This window comes from Leucopleurus acutus, assembly GCF_964270905.1.
Source record: "Leucopleurus acutus genome assembly, chromosome: 14".
Classification (NCBI taxonomy): domain Eukaryota; kingdom Metazoa; phylum Chordata; class Mammalia; order Artiodactyla; family Delphinidae; genus Leucopleurus; species Leucopleurus acutus.
Window position 1 is genome coordinate 50,281,153 of NC_139156.1, and position 23,683 is coordinate 50,304,835.

A 23,683-nucleotide genomic window follows, 5' to 3' on the forward strand; every position below is an offset into this window, starting at 1 on the left:
AGACTACTGAATATTTTAGTCAAATTCTCCAACTCGAACCCAGCTTTGGCATGGTTCGTATCAGGGTCTTGCAAATCCCCTCTGGAGCCAGCCTGTATTTGGAAGACAAAGACAAGTATTCTTCTCTTGATAGCACAGAAGATTCTTAAGAGTCCTGGGCATCACAGGGCAACCACACTGCCAAGTCCACCTGCTCTCTGGTAGGAGCCAGGAAGAGGAGGGTAAATGCTCTGGACCAGCACTAACAGAAATGCAATGCTAGCCACATATGTGATTTTAAATTTATTTAAGGACACATTTAAAAATTGTAAAAGAAATAAATGAAATTAATTTTAATGACATATTTTATTAAACCCAATATGAAAAAATTTATTCCAAATGTAATGAGTATAAAAATTATTAGTGAGATATTCTATATGAAATCCGGATTTTATACTTACAGGACATCTCAATTCAGACTAGCCACATTTCAAGAGCTCAGTAGCAATGTGTGGCTCACAGCCACTTTACTGGACTGTTCAGGTCTAAAGTTCATTTCTGCGAGTTCATGACACAACTGAGCACCATCATTGTCATTCTCCAAAGTCCAAACCAGGGTGTCAGGTCCTCAGTGCTGCTTCTGAAATATAACTGGGCCAAAAGTACCAAACCTGTGGGCATGGGGGCCTGTAAGATCTAGTGCATAGGAGATTGGTTCAAGATGGCAGAGTAGAAGGACGTGCTCTCACTCCCTCTTGTGGGAGCACCAGAATCACAACTAACTGCTGAACAATCATCAACAGGAAGACACTGGAACTCACCAAAAAAGATACCCCACATCCAAAGACAAAGGAGAAGCCACAATGAGACAGTAGGAGGGGCACAATCACAATAAAATTAAACCCCATAACTGCTGGGTGGGTGACTCACAAACTGAAGAACAATTATACCACAGAAGTCCACCCACTGGAGTGAATGTTCTGAGCCCCACATCAGGCCTCCCAACCTGGGGGTCTGGCAACAGGAGAAGGAATTCCTAGAGAATCAGACTTTGAAGGCTAGTGGGATTTGATTACAGAACTTCGACAGGATTGGGGGAAACAGAGACTCGACTCTTGGAGGGCACACACAAAGTAGTGTGCACATTGGGACCCAGGGGAAGGAGCAGTGACCCCATAGGAGACTAAACCAGACCTACCTGCTAGTGTTGGAGGGTTTCCTGCAGAGGCAGAGGGTGGCTCTGTCTCACTGTGAGGGCAAGGTCACTGGCAGCAGAAGTTCTGGGAGGTACTCCTTTGCATGAGCCCTCCCAGAGTCTGCCATTAGCCCCACCAAAGAGCCCCAGAAGGCTCCAGGGTTGGGTCGCCTCAGGCCAAACAACCAACAAGGAGGGAACCCAGCCCCACCCATCAGCAGACAAGTGGATTAAAGTTTTACTGAGCTCTGCCAACCAGAGCAATACCCAGCTCTACCCACCACCAGTCCCTCCCATCAGGAAAATTGCACAAGCCTCTTAGATAGCCTCATCCACCAGAAGGCAGACAGCAGAAGCAAGAACTACAATCCTGCAGCCTGTGGAACAAAAACCACATTCACAGAAAGATAGACAACATGAACAGGCAGAGGACTATGTACCAGATGAAGGAACAAGATAAAACCCCAGAAAAACAACTAAATGAAGTGGAGAGAGGCACCCTTCCAGAAAAAGAATTCAGAATAACAACAGTGAAGATGATCCAGGACCTCAGAAAAAGAATGGAGGCAAAGATCAAGAAGATGCAAGAAATGTTTAACAAAGACCTAGAAAAATTAAAGAACAAACAAACAGAGATGAACAATACAATAACTGAAATGAAAAATACTAGAAGGAATCCATAGCAGAATAACTGAGGCAGAAGAACGGGTAAGTAACCTTGAAGACAGAATGGTGGAATTCACTGCTGCAGAACAGAATAAAGAAAAAAGAATGAAAAGAAATGAAGACAGCCTAAGAGACTTCTAGAAAAACATTAAACGCAACAACACTCGCATTATAGGGGTCCCAGAAGGAGAAGAGAGAAAGGACCCATGAAAATATTTGAAGACATTATAGTTGAAAACTTCCCTAACACGGGAAAGGAAATAGCCACCCAAGTCCAGGAAGCACAGAGAGTCCCATACAGGATAAACTCAAGGTGAAACACACCGAGACACATACTAATCAAATTGGCAAAAATTAAAGACAAAGAAAAATTTTTGAAAGCAGCAAGGGAAAAATGACAAATAACATACAAGGGACCATCCATAAGGATAACAGGTGATTTCTCAGCAGAAACTCTACAAGCCAGAAGGGAGTGGCATGACATATTTAAAGTGATGAAAGGGAAGAACCTACAACCAAGATTACTCTACCCAGCAAGGATCTCATTCAGATTCGATGGAGAAATCAAAAGCTTTACACAAGCAAAAGCTAAGAGAATTCAGCACCACCAAACCAGCTCTACAACAAATGCTAAAGCAGCTTCTCTAAGGGGAAAACACAAGAGAAGAAAAGGACCTACAAAAACAAACCCAAAAAAATCAAGAAAATGGTCATAGGAACACACATATCAATAATTACCTTAAACATGAATGGATTAAATGCTTCAACCGAAACACACAGGCTCGCTGAATGCATACAAAAACAAGACCCATATATATGCTGTCTGAAAGAGACCCACTTCAACCTAGGGACACATACAGACTGAAAGTGAGAGGATGGAAAAAGATATTCCATGCAAATGGAAATCGAAATAAAGCTGGAGTAGCAATACTCATATCAGATAAAATAGACTTTAAAATAAAGAATGTTACAAGAGACAAGGAAGGACACTACATAATGATCAAGGGATCAATTCAAGAAAAAGATATAGGGCTTCCCTGGTGGCGCAGTGGTTGAGAGTCCGCCTGCCAATGCAGGGGACACGGGTTCGTGCCCCGGTCTGGGAAGATCCCACGTGCCACGGAGCGGCTGGGTCCGTGAGCTGTGGCCATTGAGCCTGCATGTCCGGAGCCTGTGCTCCGCAGTGGGAGAGGCTACAACAGTGAGAGGCCCATGTACCGCAAAAAAATTTTTAAAAAAACATAACAAAAAAAAGAAAAAGATATAACAATTATAAATATATATGCACCAAACATAGCAGCACCTCAATACCTAAGGCAACTGCTAACAGCTATAAAAGAGGAAATTTACAGTAACACAATAATAGTGGGGGGCTATAACACCTCACTAACAACAATGGACAGATCATCCAAACAGAAAATTAATATGGAAACACAAGCTTTAAATGACACAATGGACCAGACAGATTTAATTGATATTTATAGGACATTCCATCCAAAAACAGCAGATTACACTTTCTTCTCAAGTGCCCATGGAACATTCTCCAGGATAGATCACATCTGGGGTCACAAATCAAGCCTCAGAAATTTAAGAAAATTAAAATCATATCAAGCATATTTTCTGACCACAATGCTATGAGATTAGAAATCAATTACAAAGAAAAAAACATAAAAAACACAAATACATGGAGGCTAAACAATACGTTACTAAATAACCAATGGATCACTGAAGAAATCAAAGACGAAATCAAAGAACACCTAGAGACAAATGACAATGAAAACACGATGATCCAAAACCTATGGGATGCAGCAAAAGCAGTTCTAAGAGGGAAGTTTATAGCAATACAAGCCTACCTCAAGAAACAACAAAAATCTCAAATAAACAATCTAACCTTATACCTAAAAGAACCAGAGAAAGAAGAAAAAATAAAACCCAAAGTTAGTAGAAGGAAAGAAATCATAAAGATCAGAGCAGAAATAAATGAAAGAGAAACAAAGAAAACAATAGCAAAGATCAATAAAACTAAAAGCTGGTTCTTTGAGAAGATAAACAAAATTGATAAACCGTTAGCCAGACTCAACAAGAAAAAGAGAGAGAGGACTCAAATCAATAAAATTAGAAATGAAAAAGAAGTTACAACGAACACCGCAGAAATACAAAGCATCCTAAGAGACTACTACAAGCAACTCTATGCCAATAAAATAGACAACCTGGAAGAAATGGACAAATTCTTAGAAAGGTATAACCTTCCAAGACTGAACCAGGAAGAAATAGAAAATATGAACAGACCAATCACAAGTAATGAAATTGAAACAGTGATTAAAAATCTTCCACAAATAAAAGTCCAGGATTAGATGGTCTCACAGGTGAATTCTATCAAACTTTTAGAGAAGAGCTAACACCCATCCTTCTCAAACTCTTCCAAAAAATCGCAGAGGAAGGAACACTCCTAAACTCATTCCATGGGGCCACCATCACGCTGACACCAAAACCAGACAAAGATACTACAAAAAAAGAAAATTAGAGACCAATTATCACTGATGAATATAGATGCAAAAATCCTCAACAAAATACTAGCAAACAGAAGCCAACAACACATTAAAAGGATCATACACCATGATCAAGTGAGATTTATCCCAGGGAGCAAGGATTCTTCAATATATGCAAATCAATCAATGTGATACACCATAGGAACAAATTGAAGAATAAAAACTATATGATCATCTCAATAGATGCAGAAAAAGCTTTGGACAAAATTCGACACCGATTTATGATAAAAACTCTGCAGAAAGTGGACACAGAGGGAACCTACCTCAACATAATAAAGGCTATATACGACAAAGCCACAGCAAACATCATTCTCAATGGTGAAAAACTGAAAGCATTTCCTCTAAGATCAGGAACAAGACAAGGATGTCCACTCTCGCCACTATTATTCAACATAGTTTTGGAAGTCCTAGCCATGGCAATCAGAGAAGAAAAAGAAATAAAAGGAATACAAATTGGAAAAGGAGAAGTAAAACTGTCACTGTTTGCAGATGACATGATACTATACATAGAGAATCCTAAAGATGCCACCAGAAAACTACTAGAGCTAATCAATGAATTCAGTAAAGTTTCAGGATACAAAATTAATGCACAGAAATCTCTTGCATTCCTATACACTAATGATGAAAAATCTGAAAGAGAAATTAAGGAAACACTCCCATTTACCACTGTAACAAAAAGAATAAAATACCTATGATTAAACCTACCTAGGGAGACAAAAGACTTGTATGCAGAAAACTGTAAGACACTGATGAAAAAATTAAAGATGACACAAATAGATGGAGAGATATACCATGTTCTTGGATTGGAAGAATCAATATTGTGAAAATGACTATACTACCCAAAGCAATCTACAGATTCAATGCAATCCCTGTCAAATTACCAATGGCATTTTTTACAGAACTAGAACAAAAACTCTTAAAATTTGTATGGAGACACTAAAGATCCCGAATAGCCAAAGCAGTCTTGAGAAAAAGAAACGGAGCTGGAGGAATCAGACTCCCTGACTTCAGACTATACTACAAAGCTACAGTAATCAAGACAATATTTTACTGGCACAAAAACAGAAATATAGATCAAGGGAACAGGATAGAAAGCCCAGAGATAAGCCCACACACCTATGGTCAACTAATCTATGACAAAGTAGGCAAGGATATACAATGGAGAAAAGACAGCCTCTTCAATAAGTGGTGCTGGGAAAACTGCACAGCTACATGTAAAAGAATGAAATTAGAACACTCCCTAACACCATACACAAAAATAAACTCAAAATGGATTAGAGACCTAAATGTAAGACTGGACACTGTAAAACTCTTAGAGGAAAACATAGGCAGAACACTCTTTGATATAAATCACAGCAAGATCTGTTTTGATCCACCTCCTAGAGTAATGGAAATAAAAATAAAAATAAACAAATGGGACCTAATGAAACTTAAAAGCTTTTGCAAAGCAAAGGAAACTACAAACAAGACGAAAAGACAACCCTCAGAATGGGAGAAAATACTTGCAAATGAATCAATGGACAAAGGATTAATCTCCAAAATATATAAACACCTCATGCAGCTCAATATTAAAAAAAACAAAAAACCCAATCCAAAAATGGGCAGAAGGCCTAAATAGACATTTCTCCAAAGACATACAGATGGCCAAGAAGCACATGAAAAGCTACCCAACATCACTAATTATTAGAGAAATGCAAATCAAAACTACAATGAGATATCACCTCACACCAGTTAGAATGGGCATCATCAGAAAATCTACAAACCACAAATGCTGGAGAGGGTGTGGAGAAAAGGGAACCCTCTTGCACTGTTGGTGGGAACGTAAATTGATACAGCCACTATGGAGAACAGTATGGAGGTCCCTTAAAAAACTAAAGATAGAATTACCATATGACCCAGCAATCCCACTACTGGGCATATACCCAGAGAAAACTATAATTCAAAAAGACACATGCACCCCAGTGTTCATTGCAGCACTATTTACAATAGCCAGGTCATGGAAGCAACCTAAATGCCTATCGACAGACGAATGGATAAGATGATGTGGTACATACATACAATGGAATATTACTCAGCCATAAAAAGGAACGAAATTGGGTCATTTGTAGAGATGTGGATGAATCTAGAGACTGTCATACAGAGTGAAGTAAGTCAGAAAGAGAAAAACAAATATCGTCTATTAACGCATATATGTGTAACCTAAAAAAATGGTACAGATGAACCAGTTTGCAGGGCAGAAATTGAGACACAGATGTAGAGAACAAATGTATGTACACCAAGGGGGGAAAGCGGCGGGGGTGGGGGTGGGGGTGTGTGATGAATTGGGAGATTGGGATTGACAAGTATACACTGATGTGTATAAAATTGATGACTAATAAGAACCTGCTGTATAAAAAAATTAATTAAATTAAATTAAAAAAAAGATCTAGTGGATAGTTTGCTAAAGCCTTCACAGGGCATTCCCATCCCAGGAGTGACTGCCTGCAGAGAGTAGGAGGTTGAGTCAGGGCTCCTATATAAACAGGCACACCTGTTCTATTGAGACTCTATGCTGGCCTTTCCAGGTAAATGAATGTCCACACTGAGGGAACCTCCAGCATTTTTAGTGCTGTTGTTGTTGAATTGCTAATGAAGTCCAAGACCAGTAAATCTCTTGTGATGTACTGATCTACTTTTTTTCTGGCAGTGATAAAAATTGAACACATATAAGTTCCCCTCTTTGCCTTGGCTGCCAGGAAACTCAGAACCAAGTCTGCTCTCAGTTAAAAGATATTGCCTCCACCATTACCATGTAGTTGTTGTCCCTTCACTCTTATTTTAATGCTTTGGGGATTTTGCAGGGTTTCTGTCTTCTGAAATATTAAGCAGCTTTGAAGTCTTTTGGAAACGGGTAAGGCAATGTACGTGTAAGGATGTTTCCAAATTTTACCACTAGATGGCAGCATAATTCAATAAAAATATATTGGCTTCAGTCCCACCCCCACCCCCACCCCGAACCAATTCTGCTAGTTAAATAAGTGTGTGACTTTGGGCAAGTGACTTTTAACACCCTGAGTCTCAGTTTTATCACATGAGAAAGGAAGGGCTGTTGTGAAAATGAACTGAGATGAAATATACCTTGGGAAGCGGTAATGGCCTTGTGATTAAATTGCATGGACCCTGAACCAGATGGCCTCGTTTCCAATTCTATTGTGTCACTTAATAGCTGTGAAATTTTAGGCAGCTTATTTAACTTCTCTGAGCCTTACCTTCCTCTCTGTAAAACGGAGATACTGCTGCCTGCTTCATAGGATTGTTCCTAGAATTAAAAGAGTAGCACAGGGCTTCCCTGGTGGCGCAGTGGCTGAGAGTCCGCCTGCCGATGCGGGGGACGCGGGTTCGTGCCCCGGTCCGGGAGGATTCCACGTGCCGCGGAGCGGCTGGGGCCCGTGAGCCATGGCCGCTGAGCCTGCGCGTCCGGAGCCTGTACTCCGCAGCGGGAGAGGACAACAGTGAGAGGCCCGCGTTCCGCAGGAAAAAAAAAAAAAAAAAGGGTAGCACAGAGTGCTTAGAATGATGACTGGCACGCATAGGACACCAAGGGTTATTAGCTATCATGACTGTAATGGACACATACAGGACATATCAGAGTACTTGTCACAGCACTTTTTTACAAACTAAGGTTTGTGTTACTATGCCTGTTAGTATCTAAGATGTTTGAAATGGGACCTCCATTTGGCCCACAGGCTCTTCTGTGTGTGAGGCTGTAGGATTGACTGCTGGCCCTGCTTCTGTAACACGACACTTCTATAACCCTATTAACAGGACACTGTGAATTAAAACTGCTACCTCAGTGGCTGGGCCCCTGGAAGCAAGACATCTATGGGCTGAAGTCAGCAAGGGAAGGCGGCTTAAGATAGCTGAGAAACCTCAAAACTAAATCTTGACCAAATCACCTATGGAAGAGAATGCAGAATACTTAAGACTATCCAGTACAGCTAAGAAAGGCGTTCTTGAATAAAATCAGATTATAAAAGACCAGGTTTTCAAAGGGAAATAAAGAACTGTAACCAAGAAAGGTAACACAGAAGCAAAGATGAGAATAGTGCAAGGGAATTAAAGCCCAGAATGAAATGAAAGGAGTGGAGTTTTACTGTTATCCCAACATGATGATGAACTGGATGAGAGGGTATTAAAAACCACCTGTGCGTTCTTCAGCTCCAGGAGGCAGAGACCACGCAGCCTTCCTCTCTGCCCACCCAGCAGCCAGTACAGTGATGGCATACGTAAGATACCCAGCAAAATTACTTAAACCCGATCATCACAAGAAGTTAGAACTTCTACTTGTTTTCTCTGTTGGGGAAGAAAAAGATTTTCAGAATGGAAAATGTGGGGAAAAAACATAATGGGAAACAAATGACTGCACTTGATGAAAGACTAAAAAGGAAAAATTTTGAGTTAATTTAAGAGAATACTTGCTAACAACTCAGAGGGCCTTAAAACTGATATAGGTATCTTAAGACATGGTAAATGCCATTATCACATTTATTACTAATAAAATTTCATTCACTCTTCTCCTGGCATTTATGGAACCATTTTCGGTAATAATGTGATATATCACTGAAGCAACTTCAAATATCCTATTATATAAAGTCTATCACATATAGCTAAACTGGAAAATAAAATAAATTATAAATTCCCTATTCCTTTTACTCAATCAGGGCTGGAAGTGTGGTGTGTATGCTGAAGGGAGTGTGTGAAATGATACAGAGTTTGAAAAAAAATCAACGAAATGAATATTTTAGATCTTTGTGGAAAAGAAGTTATGAGAGAAAGTACACTGTGGACGTCAGTGCTGAGAAGGACAAGGAAACTTTTATAATTATGAACTTTATTTTTATTTACTATGCCAACATTTTCAGGAAAGAGACTTTACATCCAGTTTTTATAATTCATTTTACAAGCAAATTCTAATATACAGTATTTACTCTGAACTGGTTTTTTAAATCGGTGGGAAAAACAATACTGCAGACATTAAAGATCGTGGTGTTTCTGATTTTAGTCAGCAGTGACTTAAGAAATTTTAAATTCTTAGGGTCAGTATTATTTTGTTACGGCAATGCTTTACCAAGGAGAAAGTGGGTAGCTTTCCCCCAACGAAGTTAAAACGTATTATGTATCTTTAACAGCATAGCTGTAGATTGGTGCTCACCATCATAATCATTTACCCAAACATACTCTTTCAAATTGCTGCAGCAGAAAAATTGAAGGGAGGTGTGGAAAGAAAATTTTAAAATATAATTCAGGCATCAGAATTAAGAAAAACAGCAAGGCCATCATCCCCAAGGAAAAGCATCAGGTATCTGTATTACAGCTATAATTAATGTTCAAATGTGTGCATAAGCATGCAAATATAACCACCCCAACTAATTCATAAACACGAAAACTATTATGTAAGATTGACAGTAAACTGAAACTATGCTGCAGTCTTACTGCTCTTCACTGCAAGCCTATTTGATGATTCCAAATTGCATCCTCAGTGCCCTAGAGGCCAGGAAACCATCATGACAACTCTGCTCAGAAATGAAGAGTGCATCTCTGTGTCTGTTACACCATCCATGCTACAGGAAGATTTAGAAGTGACAGCTCTAGGGGGACCATGTTCTCTCTGATGCATCTGAGTAAAATACTTAAGGGGACAATGAAACATTCAAAGAACTTAGTGCTTTAATGGAAAAAGTGACATGCTTAGAACACAACTGTGAAAGGCTGTACTTCGAACAGCAACAATTATAGAGAAATTCATTTCAACAAAGAAAGCCACACCCAATAGGAGGCATTTCGATATTTCAGGCACAACTCCAAGCAATTAAGCTCATTTAAAGTGCAAATCTGATATTTTCTTTCATATTCAGATTTTTACTTGTTAAAATACTTAGTAAAGTTCCCTAACATCTATATAAATACGATGAACAGTAGTCTATAGGCCTGAAAATATTGCACAAATTAAAATGAGACTCCAAAAGAAAAATGCTAGAGGGTCTCAGTTATTAGAAACATTCTAAATGATATTACTATACAATCCTTTAATGCCTTAAAATCATCTGCACCTGTACTGATTAACTCCTTAGCCAAGCTGTCTTTAAGGAATTTTATATGCACCCCATTAACAGCCAAATGTATAATTCTACATACTCTATTTCCTCTTTCACCAATGTGAAACTTAACCAATGCCCATAAGACTTCTTCCTTGGGATTTAGAATTCATACACTGCCACCATCTTCACCGAAATCACAAGAATCAAGGAAAAGAGTGATCTGAGTTCCTGTGCAGGGGGATTTGGCACAGAGTTGACTTACAGAAGCACTAAAGAGAGATCGAGCCAAATGTGAGTGAGCTCTGATTATTCAGGTGAGCTACAGCCTCACCTCATTTCTGACTTAACATTTACTAAGGAGCAGACTAGCATAATATTCTTGCAGTTTTTAAAGAAAACTGCAGGCAAATACTTTGTTGTTTCATGCAAGCATCCTAGATTTTTTCTCTTAAATGTAATAGTATGCTTCATAATTATATTAATGAGCCTTCTGCCAAGACTCAGGCTCAACAAAGGTACAGAGAAATTGAACTGATGGATTAATATTTCTGCAAATTCATCAGGGATAAAAAACAGAGCAGGAAAAGGATTAGAATAAACATATTGCAGGAGTCAACATTTTTAATAAAGACATTTCCCTCAGACTAGGGGGTTAAAAATAAAGTAAAAATTTAAAAATTTTCCCCTAAAGATAAAGGCCTACTTGTTAATAATGTTTCACAAGAGTTTATATAATTTCTAAATAAACCAAGACCTACTAATCAGTATGTTTTACTTTAGGGAAACACCCCATTTGCAATATCTGAGATCAGTTTTCTTTCTCCTTCAAAATAAAAACCACATGTACCCACTTACAGCTTCAGCTATTACTGCTTGTCCCTATGAAGAAAAAAGAGCCTTCCTGATATGTCTGATCGCTTAGCATAGTGACAGTATCTAGACTATGGGAAAAACTTTCTCAACTTTAGTGCTTCTCTGGCAGAAGTGCTGTCAGATGAGAGTATGATACTAGATTTGTGTTGCTCACCTCTTACCAAATCCAAGAATCGCTGATATCTGGTGAATGGCAAATTCATTCGAATGGTTCCTTATAGGTAAGGGAAGACTGCATCAAATGGTAGTAAACACCTCTTTTCAAATTTCCGCTAGAGTACTTGCTGTGTTGTTCCTCTAAAATGGGGCGATGTACGTTTTTTTAAAGGGATCCCTAGGAATTTGAGTGACTGATTTTTTGGCCATAAACCCTTTTGATAAATTTTTGGTCAGCTGATCACAACAAAGATTGACGTTGTAAATACTATCTGTGTGAAAGACATTAATTCTAACAAAAGCAGCAACAGTTGAACAGCCTAGAGATGCCATGATTTGGGAGAACAGGAGGGCAAATTTACTGAACCACCTGACAAGCGGCCTGCAGCATAATTAGGTTAATGCATATGGTCCCTTGGCAGTTCCACAGCTACCTTCTTAGCACATTAAAATAAATAAACATATTGCCATTGAAATATCTTTTAATACCTTTTAATAAAACATAATTTCCCCTTTCTAATTTTATTTTTCTTCCCAAATCTACTTTCGAGAAATTGTCATTCAAACATACACCAACATAAAAGGGAAACCTGAAAACTCAAAAAAACACAGCTATGAATTCCGGTTTTCTCAAGATAGTCTTACTTAAATTTATAATTATACTCAAAATACTTTAACTTGCTTTGCTATAGAAAATAGTTTTAAATCCCTATATACGGGATATTTATATCCCATCAAAGTTCTGTGCAAACATTTCAAGTCCATTATTCCAGTCTTCGGATATTAGCAGAAAGTCAATAAATATAAACATTGCAATAAAGACTTAATTTAAAATATATATTGTGGAACCTCAAAACAGCTATCATGGATCCATAAGTCGATAGGGTTCAAAATGGAATTACCAGCAAAACTCTAGCACCAACATATGTTACAAATGAATACATCTTTACGTCAGGTTTCAAGATGTATCCTCACTCGAGCTTTCCAAAATTTATTCAGTAATAAAAACAAACACAAATGGTGTGTGTGTGTGTGTGTGTGTGTGTAAAACAAGATGTTAAAGCAACATATAATTGGTTTATATACATAATATGAAACATTTTTAGCCAGGGGAATTTGTCTGGTAAATAAATATTGAGACTATAGCAAAGAAAAATAAAACTTACATAAACTTCCCAATAAAAGCCTGATCTCCTGTATTCATCACAGAGCTTTTGCATAGACCTTTTAAATATACAAATCACTGGCCAGAACTCTACGTACAGACTACCATCTTCCATTATCACCAAATCTTTAGTTATAATAGTAACCATATTCACAGGAGGGATGAGTGAAAAAGGCTGAGGCTGTGACAACCACAATTAATACAGACCTTAAAAGGACTAAATCAGCAAAGCACATTTGTTGCTTGCTAAGTGGAATATTATGAATTTTCTGATGTGCAGAGGGATGGATAACATGATTAGAGCCTTCTGTAGACCTCTGAATGGGTAAGCAAACTTTTGTGTTTACCTGAGACAAATATGCTCAAATACTATGTACTTCAACCAGGATATAAAATGGAAGAGCCAAACTAGTAGAAGCTTCCACATTTTAATTTTTAGATTTGCAAGCTTTCAATGGAACCTCCATCACAGTAGCAAACTGCACATAAAGCTATTACAGACTGTTTTTTAAAAAAACAAATTGGCAGGTGATGGCTATGCTTAATGTATCTTTGGTTTAGGAAGACGAGAATATTGATTAGAGGCCAAACAATCCCCAGAATTCAAATTGTCATTAGGATTCTGCATGATTTCTTTTCTTCTTGTTAGTGGCCTTGGGATGCTTGTCTTGGCCTGGAAGTTTTGAGGCTCTAGTCGGGGGCTGCTTATTTGTTTTTGTTTGAAAGAGCCAGCAGGGGGGCGGAGCTTAGATGCTTTTGGATTTGGATTATTTGCAAGATTTGTTTGACTAGATGTTGGCTGGAGTTTTGCAGAATTACATGGTGTGATTATTGGTGACTTCTTACAAGTGGGATTCCCACTTGGACACGTTTCAGGAACTGGAGGAGGTACCACAGAATTCAAGATGGATGGCTTAAAAAGCTTCGAGGACTTGGGCTGAGATGTGTAGCCCTCTGGTGAAGACTGATTTCTTCCAACTCTCTTAGCCTGGTCTACTATACTTGACTGGGGAAGTGTCTGAAGAGAAGTGGTTACAAATTGCATGTCACTAATTTGATTATTTGCCAAATGATAAGGCTCTTGAGCATTTATGGTCATGTTCAAGTCTGCTTCAGAAGGTGTACTCTTCACCACATCCTTAGTGAATTGTGGGCTTGATGAAAAAGGCCGGTCTCCCAGACCAGTGCTGCTTTCTTGTTGCAAGCCGTGTGTAAAGCTTTCATCCAGAGGTGCAACAGCCTGATGTATGCCCTGGATTATGCACTCACTGTGGGCCTCGGTATGTTGTGGCTTTGCTAGTTTTCCCTGGGCGTGGTCTGTGGGTCTGGGAAGGCTGCTGGAAGGCTGTAGTACTTGAGGCTATTAGAATTAAAAACAACATTAGCAACAATTCATTTTAGAAATAACACCCAGAATTAATATAAGTTCCAATTAGGCTGTGTTGGTACTTATTATGTTTTAATATGAGAAGCATGTGGGGGTTCTTCAATTAAAACATAAATTGCAATATTCAAGTAATTCATGAGACACATACAAGAGTGATGATGCAAACAAAAAATGGTACAGGCAGTAAACACTAAACAAGATCCAAAATCAAACAGGAGAAAAGAAAAATATTAAAGTACTGATTTACTGTAAAAAATGATTCCTACCTTAATTGATTCATTAATTATTTAAAACTTTATCTATAAGACAGCTTGACAGAATGATAGCAACTATGACCTTCAGATCTTATTACCCATTTTAAAGGCTTATTTTTTAAGGGAAGATCTATACCACTTCAATACACTTCATCAGAGGAAGCATTAACTTCAAAGTGTCAGGTGCTGTACCTCTATCGAGAATTAAAATTACCAGCAGATAAACAATTTAGAATGAAGATTATGTTCTCAGTTGATGTGAAATTCTAATTACTTAAAAAAAAATAGGTCAACATCTTTAGCTAATGTTAACCTACCTTTAATATTCTTACTGAAAAGTTTCAGAATAAAATGTTTTCACAGCTTATTTGTTCTGTCTCACTGCCATTTGAGGGATCAACCAATGTTCTCTTATGGCTGATATATGAAAAACAGATTTACCTTCCCCAAGAGCAAATGTCCATTAATAAAACTAAAAATAACCAGCCTTTTGAATGATGTCTGAGATTAAAACAGATTTCAAGTTGCCTGTAACTTGAACTGAAGCTCAGAAGCCTACAAAAGTAAAGTTCTTACGGCTCACATGCCTTGCACACACTTCTCTGGAGCTTACTGTGTGATTATATTCTATACAAATCAGAGGAAACATACAACTTCCATTACTTTGGGGCATTCAGTAAAGAAATATGAATCTTAAAGTTATCTTTCAATGGCCCAAACAGTTAAAAGTTTATGGGGCAGAGCCTATTGGTCATATCATGATACAGGAATAGTTGCTCTAAATGTTTAAACACACACACACACACACACACACACACACACACACACACTCATATATACGTTCTATTAAATAATGTGGGCTGAAAATGCCAAAAAATTTGGCAAAGGGCTTTGAAACATGAATGTTTTTAAAAGACCATATTTTACTAATAATTTTTTTACTATGCTAATCCACAAACAAATCTACACAGTATCTCTAATTTCCCCCAAAAGAAAGGGTGAATCTATTTATGTTGCATCACTTGTATTTTGCTCCTTTTTTCACCTCCTTGACCAGCACTGGACGATGGCTACCAGAGTCAGAAATCAGGGATTAGATTATGGAGGGGTTACAAGTTACTGAGAACAAAGGTCACCAATTCATGGAGGGATGGTTGATCGTGATGGCATGGGGTCAACTTGCTACTTATAATAATAATAAACATCAGGAAAATGACTACTCAAAGTTAATCCATGCAGAATATGTTACATTAATCTTTTATCTTAGAATATTTAAAATAAATAAGTCATCTCAGTTTTTGCTTCAAGATAAATGTCCTAGTTAAAGTCACTGGGCATTTTCACAATATATCACCATAGAGATGATTCAGAGGTACTAAAATCATCAAGGAATTTATTCAAGACTCTCCTTGGGATTCCCTAGAAAAACCTGGCCATGCCAAAGTGATATATTCTTTAGAAAGATCAGTAAAAATATAAAGCAGGGCCCTATTAAGCAAACCAAAATCTACCTAAGGGAAAAAAAAAAAGCAACCAAGGAGGAGAAAAGTGCAACATTAAACGGTTAATTGAATGGGGATCTGTTTTCCCTTTTTACCTCTTTTCACCTTTAAAAACAATAAGATAGTCTACTCTCGAATTAAAAATCTTAAAACAATTTAAGACCTTTGAAAATATCAGTGACAATCTAAATAAATGATTTTATTGTAATATGTCTATTGCCCATAAGGAAAAAAATGGTATAAATATGCACTACCAGCTCAAAGCATACAGGTATAATTTTCTAAGTAAGGTTAAACTGATTATTAAGACAATCAAGCCTCCAGAAAAGGGGCACTATGAACTGTAGATAAATTATCCATGCGCATTGTTCTGATTACTTATATTACCCAAATGACCACTGCTTACCAGAGAACTAAATGGAAATACAGCAGAGTGTCATGTCAGAAAGATGTTCTGCTTGTATTAAAGGCAATAAAGCTCAATAACAAATACTAAAGAACTAGAAAATAATCAGGTTTTTAAAAAATAATAAAATTTTGAGTCTTTTAACTGAGAGGAGTTAGACTAACCAATTATACAAAAAGTGTCCATACTATCATTTAATTACATTAAATAAATCAGTGGTTTCTAAATGCTGAATAATATAGATTTTATATTTTTATTAAAAGTTTATTTTAAATAAAAATTTAATTTCCCTATCCCAAAATAAACGTCTTATTTTATTACTTATTTGAAAACTAGTTTGTAAATCAATTCTGCTACTTGATCTTCTGTCTCTAGAAGAAGATCAAGAAATGACTATAGTGAGGACCAAGGAAAGGCTTACTCCTGATTTGTGGAAGACTGTAAAACTGGTTACCCACTAAAGACTGGGTTGTCATTAATTACCTGTTGACAAGTAGAACAACAAGTTGCCTCTTAACATCTAGCAAGCAAAAGCAAAGATGTGTTTGGACAGCTTGCTGCTTGCAGTACAATCCCCCAAATTCTAAACTCTCAGCTGTATATTAACAATTCATCTTGCCCACGTTTACTACTGCACTACCACAGGTGTTTTCAGAATGCATTTTAAATATAAAAAGAAAAATCCCATGTAATCAGGGATAATAAGATCAATAGGAAGGAATATCAAAACCATTCATTCATTTAAAAAATGTCTGATATATCATGCACTGTAGTAGGTGTAGGAAAATATGAACCTGAACACAATGCTGTTCCTGTGGTTGAGAGGCCTCATAAGAAAGAGTCAGGTAGACAAATGATGAGACCATGTCTCAAGCATAACAAAATGTAGAAGCAAGAAGAAAATATATGCCTGATTAGAGAGGTCACAGAAGGCATCCAAGAATTGCAAACATCTGAACTGAGTTTTAAGATGAGTAGGAGTTTGCCAAGAAGACAAGAAGGGAAGAACATTCAGGGTAAAGGGCCAGTACATGCAAAACACAAAGGCAAAAAAAAAGAACAAGATTATGTTCTAGTAACTTCAAATTGTTTGAATTGGCAAGCACAATGTTGGTAGGAAAGTGTAGGCAAGGGCCAACTCATAAAGGAACTCGCATCAGGCCAAATAGTTCTGACTCTGTACAGTAGATGATGGGAGACATTGATGAATTTTAAGCAGAGGAATTGTAAGACCCAATGTGTATTTTAGAATGTCACTCTGGTGGGATCGGTGAGGAATGTAACAGTAGGGGATGAGACTGTTAAGCATAACACCCAGGTAGTACGCCATTGCTAACAGCCCAAGTGATAAATTATAAGGGTTTAAAATTAGGATATAGGAAAAGAAACTGGAAATGATTGAAAGAGTTTTGAAGGAGATAGAGAAATTTAAGATGAGTTCGGGTTTCCAGCTTCGAAGATGAAAGACGAGGTATTGCCCTGTATCAAAAAAAGACCTCTGGGGAAGTTGCCCACCAGCCCATTCATTACATAGCTTCAGCCGCCCACAAGACTCAGAGGGCAAAACGAATTCCCCCACTACTGCAGGGACCTCTGGAAACTCTCTGTAGTCACAAATTCATAGAGCTTTAGTACTCCATCCTTGCAACTTGTAGAAAGGTTGGTTACTAAAGCTTAAAAATGTGGATCCATTCCTAGACTGAAAGAACTCAGGGCTTCTAACTGGACTCAGCAACTTCAAGTCTTACTTTAGTAGTTAAATACATACACTTCAGCACACTATTCTGAGACTTCTCAGATGCAATGGCTACAGATGTTAAGGTCAAGAGTACCAGCAATAGGCACTACTGGGTATTATGCAAGGACTTGATAGGCATCTTCAATGATAACCTTAAATGTCTTTCTGTGCTGCTTACAAAGATAAGCAGAGACTATGCGCTTCTTAAGGCACGTACCACGCTTTATTAATTTTTTGTTGTTGTAGTTGGTATCCTCAGTATTTGGCACACAGCAGGGATTAAATATGTATTTACTAGATAATAAATAAATAAATGAGTATTGGTAAGTGGTATATTCCAGCACGGCTTCTTTGGTAACAGACTAGCAAAATGATACTCCCCTATTAGGTCAATGATGCAGCACTAATTTAAACGAGTCTTAATAACTGATGGAAAAGAAATCTTATAATTAAAAAAATGTGTTCTCTAAATAAGTTTGGGGTCAGCTTAACGATTCATGTTTAGAAGCATAGCATGAAGGATTCATTACATGTTAGCTTGAACACAGCACCTCCCATTATGACCTGCACCTCCCATAATGATCCACCAGCTACGCCAGAGATGTTTTTTAGTTGGGAGACTCGACATTTCTGGATGAAATATGTTAGGGAAACTGTCTTAACAAGCATTCAACTATTTTCCATTTCTAATTCTAATAATTAAAAATGATTATAACTGTAAAACACTTAGGATAGAACCTCCCAGAGCACATCAAAATTGCTCAGTAAATGTCACTCACGACTATGAAAAGGTGTGAAAATGATTAATTCAAGCCATTGTCCTTTCGTAACTACATCTTGGGGGGGGGGAAGCAACTTCTATAATAGTATTATAATAAACTAGTTGCTACAGATTGCAAGGTTTCTAGGCTCCAAATACATATCTCAATAATGTCAGTCATATCTAAATGTTTTAAATCCACAGGAGGCATATCTGATATGACACAGAAGTCAAGATTCCTCAAGTGTCCTCCTGGAGATAAACTAGAGCTAGGACATGCAAGGCACTTTAACGTTTAGAGAAAATTTACATGTGGCTACATGAAGGAGCTAGTACAACACAGTATTGAATCACTGAGCTTTGGAAGTCAGACTGATCTGGGTTTGAGTTCTGGCTCTATCTCTATCAGTGAGATATTGGGTAAATTATCTTACTACTCTGAGATGGAATTTTGTAACTTGTAAAATGAGGATAATAGTGCCTACACCTCATTGAATTGTTGTAAATCACAAATGATAACATGCATATAAAGTGCTTAGTATTATGCCTAACACATTACATATACTTGAGAAATATTATACTCTAGACTGTAAAAGAAGGGTTTCCCTTCTTTCCAATGGTAGACAACCAAACTCTATGCTCACATGCATAATCTCTAATTATCACAAGACCTTAGGTGGAAGGTACTATCTTCTTTTTGTAAATGAGTAAACTGAGGTTAAATGAAATTAAGTAGAATCTCCAAATTCACAGACTTTAGTAAATGGCAAAGCCAGAATTTGAACTGACAGAGAATTTAAAATGCAGCACTAAAATTTTATTATTCTTTGATATTTGGGTTAAGTCCAATGAGTTCACAGACTTTCAGAATATGCAATATAGCCAGATGATTGTTTTAAAAATTCAAAAAGACAGATTCAATACCAACATTCAGGTATTAACTTTCCTAGATAATGTCCTATTTCCTTCTTAGCTGATCTGTCCTACAGAGGATAACTCTCAGACACCAAATTCAAGCCACATGGTGAAGCAGTATTTCCAGGGAAAAATGGTTCCAAGAGACCCACTGGAGGAAATATACTGAACACCAGGAAATGCAAATTAGCACTCATCACAAAAACTCTTCACCTTCACCATTTCATAGCACTTCAAAGATTTCTAGCATTAACATAAGAAAAAATAGTCATATCTGTAAACATACAAAGGAAGTTTCTGTAAACATTCTTGTTCTAAAGTCACCAATAGTAAGACAGCAGCTAGAAATATCAAGTCCTGATGGAGTAAAAATATGTCAAAGTGTGTAAGGTAGAAAACAGAAAATGTTCATAAAAATGCTATTGCATAACAGACACAGGAATGACCTAATATTATTTTCTTGATATATACAAGTTTATTATCATTATTAAATACATTTCAAAGGTTAAAAGAAAGATGGTAATGGAGCCATTTATAACATGCCTGTAATTTCATGCAGGCTCTGACATGCATCATGCAAACTGGGGGGGAAAAGTTACAATGAAGAAGGTGGTAGGAAAAAATCTGAAATTGTACTGTACCACGCTTTGTCAGAGAAGTAATGGACTAACTTCTCAACTCCTTGCCAATGGCATAATGGGAGAGCAGAGACAAGAAAAAGACAGGACAGTGGTGTCAGAGACCACATACAACACCAAGGAATTGCCATGACTGGGTAGCAGCCAACGGTATTTGCTTTTCTTTTGTTGTATTTTTCTAGGACTTATTATTTTAATATATTTCTATAAAATGAAAACATATTCTTAATAGATTTATACTTTCTTGCTGAAGTGGTTTGCAAGTTAATACAAATATTCATATCCACAGAACAGTGTATATAATCTTCTTACCCTTAAAAGGAATCACTTGAAGAATCTTACCAAATAAAATACTGAAAAGAATTTTGACACAATTAATATTCATACTCCAAAGATCTAAAAAGGTTTAGCTGCATGTAATCCCTTATAAAGGAAGTAGAAATTATTTTTAATAATTTCAGTCTTGCATATTATAAATACAATTGAATGTTTACTTTTAACTGCTGCTGCATTAAAGACCAATAAAAGAATAATATGATTTTCATGTATGTCTTAAATATAATGTTCTACATTATAAGCAAGGCTCCCCACATCACTATAGAGATGGAAGACAGGACTGGATCCCTAATATAACTAGATTCAAAGAATTCTGGTCTATAATTCACATGACCCCAATCAAAGCTTCCAAGGATTCCTGAGGACCAGGAATGCTCTCATTCCCTAGATCTCAGAATAGTGCCTCTAGATCTCAGAGAACTTAGGGAAGATATATGACTGATAAATATAAATTATAAATAAGCAATTTCTGAAATAAGGAGTTCAATGACTTTTCTAAGTTGATCAGTTAACTGCTTTTAAAAACTATCAACACAACACTGTAAAGCAACTATACTCCAATACAAATTAATTAAAAATATAAAAACTATGGACGTGAATAATAGTGACTTAAGTAAGTATTTACTGCACAGGCATAATTAGTGTGAGATGCTTAATTTTCATGAGTCTGTATCTCTAAGACAAAGAACCCATCAGCATCTACCTCTGGGATGGAGAACAGTTCAGGGAAAAAGAAAAAACTAAACTAAATAACATCATAATAGTACAATTCCACTGCTGTGACCAATACGCATGGTATATTTATCCAGAGTAGGATACTGCAGGCACTATGATATGGCAACAAATACAGCTAACAAGACAATCCCACAATCTGCAGAGCAGGCTATAAAAGGCTTATACAGATAACAGCAATTGCTTTGTTTCTCATAATTGCAAGGTGTTGAGAAAGAAACTAACCCATGCCTACGTTTATGGGATGGCCTCCTGGACCATGAGTTTGATGCACATTTCTAGTCAATTAACCAATGACTAATCTGCACTTGAATTAACTGCAAATATGGACACAGTGCCATATTCTATATCAACCACACTTTTAAAAAAATAGCTTACTGTAAAATCAAATTGTTCAGTTTTTACTGAGTTACTCTTTTCGACTTCATCAAAAATATTTTATTTTTATGAAAAGTCACTCTCAGAGCTAAATTCTGATTAAAGCACTGACTGATGCTATCTTTACATGTACAATTGATTACAGTCACATGGTGAAGCCAATCGGATTGAGCCACGTTAATGTATACCTTATGAACATGTTTGACAGTTCAACAATACACATCAAGCATCTCTAAAAAGCACACATCCTTTAAGACCCATCCTTCTAGTGCTGACACTGATCTAAACACAAGAATAAACTGCACTATAATAGTATCTCTGTTTAATAGGGGAAAATGGAAACAACATCAATGTCAAACAACAGGAAAACATTAAATAAATGATATCATAGTCACATGATAATGTATTATCATGTAGCCATTAAAATGTTTTCAAGAAATATTTACTATATAAAAAATGCTCATATAATACTATGTGAAAAAAAGCAAAACAAAAAATTGGGAAAAAAATATGAGAGTATCATATGTCCTAACAGAAAGTACTGTTCCATGAATCTTTAATCTGAATATTAAATATACACACGTGTGTCTTGGGTTGTAAATATATAGTTTCATTCAGTAAATATATACTGGGTTATGATGTAAAATGAATTTGTCAAAAAAGGTTTGTGAAACAACCCCTGAAGGTTGTAAGAGGAGGAGGAAAATATAAGGCAATATAATTGCCATTCTTAATATAATTCTGGTGAATACAATTAGTGATTATTATAATATAAATTTAGAAATCAGGCAGCACTGCATCAAGAAACTGCTGGGCTGGATTGGGAGTTTGGGATTACCAATGCAAACTATTATATATAGGATGGATAAACAACAAGGTCCTACTGTATAGCACAGGGAACTATATTCAATATCCTGTGATAAACCATAATAAAAGAGAATATGAAAAAGAATATATGTATGTATAACTGAGTCACTTTGCTGTACAGCAGAAACTAAATACAACATTGTAAATCAACTATACTTCAATAAAATTTTTTAAAAAAGAGACTGCTGGGCTTAATATGGCTATTAAGACATAAACATGTATTTGTTACTTTTGTTGCTTAAAAACAACTTTTTTCTTCCAATTTAAGTTACTGTATGTGGAAGCTAAAGGAAGTTAAGATTTCTAAATTCTTTCAAGAAAGGTGTTAAACAGCGAATTTTAAGTCTCTTTAGGCATGATAAGAAATAGGTATTATTCCAAGATATACTTTTTGAAAAGTCAGGTATTCCTGAAAGCACATGCTCTGGCAAGAAATGTTACTTGAGATTACCATTAAGGCTGTTACTTGCCAAAAGTAATTATTTTTATTAAATTTTCATACTGTGAGGTAGGTTATATATATATCATTCCTAATTTTACACAGTTGGAAATTAGAAAGACTAAACCAATGCCAGTTAAGTCAGTTGGACAAAAGTTGAAGTGCCTACTGACAGCAGGAAGACCTTTGAATGTTTAAATGTAGATATTTTCTGCTAACCTAGGGAAAATTTAATTTGAAACTGGGAGATAAGCATCATCAAGCTGAGACTAGTAATACACCTGAGAAAAGAAATGTAAGTCAAAATTTCCTGAGAAAGTAAAAAAAAAAAAGACCAGGATTTTCCTTTTATCTCCATTTTTTTAGAGTTATTCTTAAATTCACCAAGAACATCCTTGGCCACTGCAGCTTTCTGGAGTTACCAGAGCTAAATAGTCCCTGTAAACATTAGTTATTTCACTCTCTGCAATATCTACAACAGGCTATCTCTTTATGCCTGTTTTATTAGGTCCACTACTCTTACACATTTTAAAAAACAAAAACAGACTACCTTACTGAAGACTAATAGCCAAGCTTACCTGGCTTCTGCATTTACAAAAAAAGGCAGTTCGCTTAAGTTGATGTTCAAGAGGGCATCAGAAAGAACTTATTATTGAAACACGATAATGTAG

The 23,683-nt window shown here is 36.7% G+C and overlaps 1 protein-coding gene across 4 annotated transcripts in view; it reads right to left on the reverse strand.

Moving 5' to 3' along the window:
* Positions 1 to 9,282: 9,282 nt before the first annotated feature.
* CCSER2 (coiled-coil serine rich protein 2) overlaps positions 9,283 to 23,683 on the reverse strand; it is a 160,156-nt gene continuing 145,755 nt past the window's right edge. For 2 of the 4 annotated variants that reach the window (XM_082855081.1, XM_082855083.1), the window contains one exon: positions 9,283 to 14,020. In XM_082855081.1, the coding sequence (XP_082711207.1) occupies positions 13,202 to 14,020 (819 nt within the window). In that variant the 3' untranslated portion in view covers positions 9,283 to 13,201. Of the gene's footprint in view, positions 14,021 to 20,263; positions 20,304 to 23,683 lie in introns of all 4 variants that reach the window. The other 2 variants (XM_082855084.1, XM_082855082.1) reach the window with 2 other exon arrangements.